This window comes from Poecilia formosa, unplaced genomic scaffold, assembly GCF_000485575.1.
Source record: "Poecilia formosa unplaced genomic scaffold, Poecilia_formosa-5.1.2 Scaffold200, whole genome shotgun sequence".
In the NCBI taxonomy this organism is placed as follows: domain Eukaryota; kingdom Metazoa; phylum Chordata; class Actinopteri; order Cyprinodontiformes; family Poeciliidae; genus Poecilia; species Poecilia formosa.
Window position 1 is genome coordinate 883,971 of NW_006800139.1, and position 6,440 is coordinate 890,410.

At 38.5% G+C, this 6,440-nt stretch overlaps 1 protein-coding gene across 1 annotated transcript in view; it reads right to left on the reverse strand.

Moving 5' to 3' along the window:
* Positions 1-1,104: 1,104 nt before the first annotated feature.
* Positions 1,105-6,440, reverse strand: part of LOC103148225 (Ig-like V-type domain-containing protein FAM187A) — an 8,849-nt gene continuing 3,513 nt past the window's right edge. Inside the window, exons 4-5 of the mRNA XM_007566899.2 lie at positions 2,428-2,657; positions 1,105-1,357 (exon numbers count right to left, since the gene is read on the reverse strand). Of these exons, the coding sequence (XP_007566961.2) occupies positions 1,131-1,357; positions 2,428-2,657 (457 nt within the window). The 3' untranslated portion in view covers positions 1,105-1,130. The remainder of the gene's footprint in view (positions 1,358-2,427; positions 2,658-6,440) is intronic.

The following is a 6,440-nucleotide window of genomic DNA, read 5'->3' on the forward strand; positions in this document are numbered from 1 at the left end:
AAGGGAATTTTTTTTTTTTATATATATATATATATATACATATATATATATATATAGGTTTTATATATATTTTCATGTTCTTGTCTTCTTGTTCATATATATTCACATTTATATCTCTCCAGCTATAAATAAATATAATTGAAACCTGTCATACCGTCTAAAAACACTTAAGTTACTATTTCAAGAGTTAAAAACCCAAATCCACTTTAATATGCATTTGTTCAGTAGGTCAAACAAATAATCTGACTGTCTTGAACATCAGCGCAGCCCAAGAACTACTTCCTTCATTACATTGACGGTACATTCAGACCTGACTCGGTTCAACTGACGACCAAAACTGCAACATCTCTTTCATTTTCAGCTGTTTTCCCTCTGCACTGTCACCTGTTCACCTCCTCACCTGTGGGGGCGCTGCACCAAGAACCACTGAAGGAAACAACATGAAAACCTAAGTAAATAAAAATGAAGTGGCATCAGATTTTAGCGGTTTGTTTTTTTTATAAAAGTTTCTCCCACTAGCACTAGACTCACATTCATTTCAGTTCAAGTGAAATCTGCTGCAGTAAAAGGATATGTTGATGCTCCAAAGCAGGAAGTGGACTAAAACACAGGGCATTCTGGGTAAGTAGTCTGAGTCTAGTGCCAGACGGGGAAATGACTCAACTTTGAGTCTACTCCATTTTTGTTTATATTTAGTGAAGAAGGGATTTGTTTTCATGTCTTCTTCTCAGGTTTTTGTGTCTTTCCTTCACTGGCTCTTTGTGCAGCGCCACCACAGGCGACTGGGTGAACAGCTTGGTCAAAGGGTTTGGTTTATTTGACAGTGTAAGAGTGAACAGCATCAGCTGAAAACGCAACAAATGTTGAAATTTTGGTCCTGAACTGGATCAAGTCTACCGGATTTAAATAGAAAATAAGAGTCTGTTGTCACACACCTAGCTCACTAAATAAGTAGCAAGACAAACGCACATCATCCCAGAATGAGTTTGGTTGGAAGTTCACCTCTGTTAATTCTGCAGCTCATGATAGTTGTAGTCATTAAATGACTGGTGGATCATAGAACCGTCTTGTTTCAGGTCTGACAAAAGTGGGCTGTTGAAAACATTTTGAAAGTTTAGAATTGACTGAGTTTAATCATTATGTGTTTCAAACCTGTTTCTGATGAGCTCGTATCCAATTCGGCCAATCAGCATCAGACAAAACACAACCGTCATCACAACATAATATGTGAACAAAGTTCTCATGGATTCTGTGAAGTCCGGATGAGCCCAAGGTGTCTGGTCTTTCCCCAGATGCGCATAAACCAGCAGACGGATCTGAGCTGCCCGACGGCCCTGAAGCCAGCAGTAGTACACGCCTGAAGGATGAAAACAGCTCAACAATGAATGCTTTATATTATAATACCACTCTACAAAAACTCTAAATGAAAAGTTATAAATTATGACACTCATATGTAGCATAATATTATGTGAGTATTAAAATGATTAGAATTTAAAAATTATTTCAACTTTGAAATCAAAAGTCAAATTACCAGTGCACTAGTTGTGACCACAAAGCGAAATTTGTCCTTTTTTTATTCATTATTTTCTGCTGCCAGATGTAACGTATAGTTTAATCTGTTTCCTCATTCTCTTTCATGTCTGTGTTTAAATGCTCTACACTATGAGAATCCCACCATCCAACTATGAGACAGCAAAATAAATAGACCTCTCTACTCAGTTGATTTAAAGTTAGAATGCTCTACAGCTCTTTAAAGTTGGATTCACATCAGTCCTGCTTACTTCACTTTAATTAAACTCTAGTTTGTTTGCCTATAACATTCGGTTTCATGTGTAATCGAACTCTGATGTGGAACAAAAACCAAACTCTGGTACAAATCACGGTTTCGGTTCAGTTAAAATTAACTCTGGTGCAGTTCAAATAAATATGTGAACGCCAAGCGGACCGTAAACCGTTCCAAAAGCAGGAAGTGGACTATAGGGCAGGCATTCTGGGTAAATAAATCAAAGAGATGTGCAAGTCTAGCACTACCAGGAGAAATGGGTGATGGTATATTACCAAAGACAAAAGAGAAATCCTACAGCTGCTAAAGTCTGATGCCACTTCATTTTGGTTTACATTTTGTGAAGAAGGAAGTTGCAATCTTAGACTTTTTTGGGGATTTCCTCTTGTTTTCTTCAGTGTGTCTTTGTGTAGCGCCCCCCACAGGCGAGGGGGGAACTGGTAGCCCAAACGGTTTGGGGGTTGTTTGACACAATGCAACTAGAGAACCACAGCAGCTGAAAATGTAACAAATGTTGCAATTTTGGTCCTCAACTGAAACGAGTCTAGCAGACTATTGGTTTCATTTTAATTTTAAAATGAAAAGATTGCCTGCAAGAATAACTGAGGCTCCACCAGGAGAAACCTGAGTTGTAACAGGAGTACCTGAGTCCTGGCTTTTTGCTGGATTGAAAACCAAATGATGGCCAGTATCTATTTTTATCCTTGGATAAAAGTTCCCCGGCGATGTCTTCTCAGATCTGTAGATTGGATTTGACCCTTGATCCCAGCCCACCACCATGTTGGGACGGGCTCCAGGGCAACCCAGGGTGACGACACCGTCTGCTGGGTGGCTCAGGTAGAACACAGGTACCGGTATCGGGACAGACGCAGAACTTTGAGACAGAAACACAATATAAGTATAAAATAGATATCAATGCATTCATTGTCATAATGGGAAAAAAAAACATTTAGTTATTGAGATGAAGATTGATTCTGACAGGGTTTACGTTCATAGTTTTCCTATGTTAGTTCCATAATGGCCTCAATTAAAATCAACATATATAAATATGATTAAAAGATACTATAATGTACTGTTTAGAAGTAAAATTGTGTTGCTGGCATATCGGAGTATCCTATAAAGAGATGTTTAATCATGACTTGAATTGTTATTAGAATAAATGCCATAGAATATTGTGATAAAACTCAAAGTCCACATCGTCCTTCAGGTTTGGTTGTGCAGGTGGAGGAACATCATTCAGAAACAGCATTTACCAACTTCCAAATGCCAAAAATACATCGTTTTCACTTTATAGGTCTCAATGTGAAACTAGAATGTTTAATGCTGCACAAAAATATAGCATTCACTATCTTTATATACTGTACCAACAGGGGTGAAAGTAGGCGGGTACGGGCGGCAGTGACGTGCGGTGAGGTTCATTGCTGGTGAGGCACTGACTAGACACCATGCATGTTATTGGACGTACGGAAATTTCGCGCATGCATACAACGCTGAGGGGCAAAAAGACTAACCTTTTACATGTCATCAATAGCCGCATTAACTCAGTGAAACTTAGAAATGTAGGTATTGATTTTGTGCTATGATCCACAGCAAAGTGAAAGAGCGAGAAAGCACTTTCTCGCTCTGTATCCGCCAAGCTACACGCAGACTCGTTGCCATAGCAACTGACAACAATGTCACTTCATGTTTTAGGATTTAACACCAAAAAACATTCAAGAATTTTGCACACAGAACAGAACATTCAGTCTGTTGTTGTAGTACGTTTTAGGCTTAATGTTTAATTAATAAATAATTGCTGTGGTAGATTAGCTACCGCTTCTACTTTGCTGAATTATTTAGACATACAAACTGTAGCCCAAAAAACGCACATTTCATTAAAAAAACTAAATAAAAACATGTTATTGCTGTCTTACCTTTACTTATCAATGAAATCCATGCACCGCTAATTCTGCACAAAAATATCCGTTCATCCAAAGCCAAGTCTATCCTCGGCATGTCTTTTCTACTCCGTTTAAGAATCATCAAACTGTCTTGAAGCAAAACTTTCAGCTCCAGTGTTGGTCTTCCTTTAGTTATTATCTCCTGCTTGAATTGAAAATCCACTTTAGAAAACTGTTTAAGTGTAGAAATGTAATCTTTCATGTTGACGTCGGAAGAAAGAAGAAAACAAATATATTGCTGTACTTTACTTATTTACTGTGTGGCTAGCTCCACGGCTAGCTCACTGTGTCTTACTCTGCAGTTGTGCAGTCACAATATCTGGGATCATGAGCGCCCCCTGCCATGAGGCAAGAGAACTGCCTGCCTCACCTCCAGTCTGTTCTCTGCCTTTTCTGATCGCTCCTCTGCACACAAACCAATCACAGAAAACATTACTCGGGCAACTTTCTGAGCTCTTAAAGTGATACATACAGTTATTAGTCCATTTTCAACAATAAAATAAAATAAACAATAATAAAACAAAAGATTTTTGTTGAAAAGTTAACAAAACAATTTCCTTGATAGATGAATCCTGCACCCAAACTAGAACTGAAGTAAAAAAAAAAAAAAATAGCCAGGGGCAAGACACAAAGGTACAAAAACCATACTGAAATAAAATTACGCATTTTCTGTTAAACTATCTGTTGGTAGTTTTCTCTCTGACAACAGTGAACTCATCTTTAAAAAAAACAAAGACCCAAAAGTTATTTACATGTGCCTCTCTCGGCATTATACATAAAAGTTATTCTAAATAAAACAATTTCTCTCAGAAAAAAACAGCTAGACCTAAACAGGAAGTGCAGCATGTCACAATGCACACAAATGAGAAATATACCGTTCTTCAAAATAAGAGCATAAAATTCTAACCACCATACAACCTTTAGCCATTTATAGTATCCCGTTCATTACTGTCAATTTGGTAGCATAACTTATTTTATCACTCAATTTTAAACAGTCATAGTAGCCTAGGTTAGCTACGCTGACAACACGCATGCTAGCCAAGATCAAAACAACAAGGTAATGGTTTGTAACTATGGCAACCAGTGACAGTTTAAAAGCAAGACATTTCTCTGCCTGAAGAAGGTAATCTGGAAGATCCCTTAAAGAAGGAAATTTGCAAAGAGGAATTTGTGATTTCTACAAAACAGCTGGTCACCGAAAAGAAATCCATCTCCAAACCACAACAGAAAGTGGATCAAAAAGGGGAGAGAAACAGACATCAAAGACTAAGCGCATCAAGAAGAAGCCACTGCTATGGAAATCTTTCCCCGAGTCAGACGCTTGCATAGATCTTACTTTTCTGAAAATAGTGACATTGATAACGGTCCTCTGACTGAAAAACAAAGTTATCAGGCAGCTTTGCCCAGCAGCGGAAGGAAGACATTTTGGAAAGTGTTCCCCAAGTCAGAACCTCGGATAGATGTAAGTTTTATTGAAACCCAAAACGTTTCAAAGCCAGCACAAGAACATGACGAGAAGGCTTCCTGGAAAAAGGAAAGTTATTCCAAGAACACTGTGATTTCTTCAACACAGATAGTCACCAAGAGGGACTCTGGATCAAAGAGGAGAAACATCCATCTCCAGGTAAGCCCAAGGACAACATCCAAACAGATAATTTAACTGAGGTTCCTGTTAATCACACACCAGAAAATGTTCAAGTGTTTCAGTGAAATTCAGAATTTGCCGCACTTTTCTGAAAAGACAACAAGTCAAGCAAAGTGTTCATGTCTTGCCAAATTTAAGGAGTCTGTATTGGAATATATCAAAGTACAGATTCACAAGACCGCTCACAGCAGAAAAACATCCGTTATCTATCTGCTTCAGTACAAACAGAGATCGATGTACAGAAAACCAAATGTCAATTGAAACCAGTCAGTCGAACAATTTCAACTCAAACAGAGATGGATGTACAGGAAACCAGCTGTTGGTTAAAACCAGTCCATTGAACGATTGAATTGGAAATCCTCAGTAAAGAAAATGTTTCTGAACCAAACAGTGAAGAACAAGACATTTCAGCACCAGAAATAGTTGTAGATCAGACAGCTACCATCAAAGATGAGATTCACTCAAATGAAACGGTAATCGGTAAACGGTCTCCACAACACAACAAAATGGGGACCATCAAGATGAGAAAAAGCCATCAAAGAAATATAAATGTAAGAACCAGAGGAAGGCAGGAACGAAAGCTGCCTGTGAGCTGGAGACCCTCAATGAAGAAAACGTTTCTGGAGGAAACGGTGACCAAGAAGTTTCAGTACCGGAAACAGTTGGGGATCAGACAGCTACCATCAAAAACGAGATTCATACAAAAGAAACAGTGATCGCTAAAGTACAGCAGATCACTGAGGAAGAAGCTGTCTCTGAAAACCAACCAAATGGGGACCAGCAAGATATGAAAAAGCCATCGAGGAAATCTAAATGGAGGGTCAAGAGACAGGCAGCAATGAAAGCTGCCTCTGAATGGGAAACCTCAACAAGGATAAAGTTTCTGGAAAAAACAGTGACAAGAAGCTTCTGTACCAGAAACAGTTGGGGATCAGACAGCTGCAGTTAAAAATAACATTCATATGACTGAAACAATGATCTCTAGCCCCCAGAAAATCTCAGAAGAGGTAATGATCTCTGAAAGGCAACAAAATGGGGATCATGAAGTGAAGAAAAGGTCATCAAAGAAATA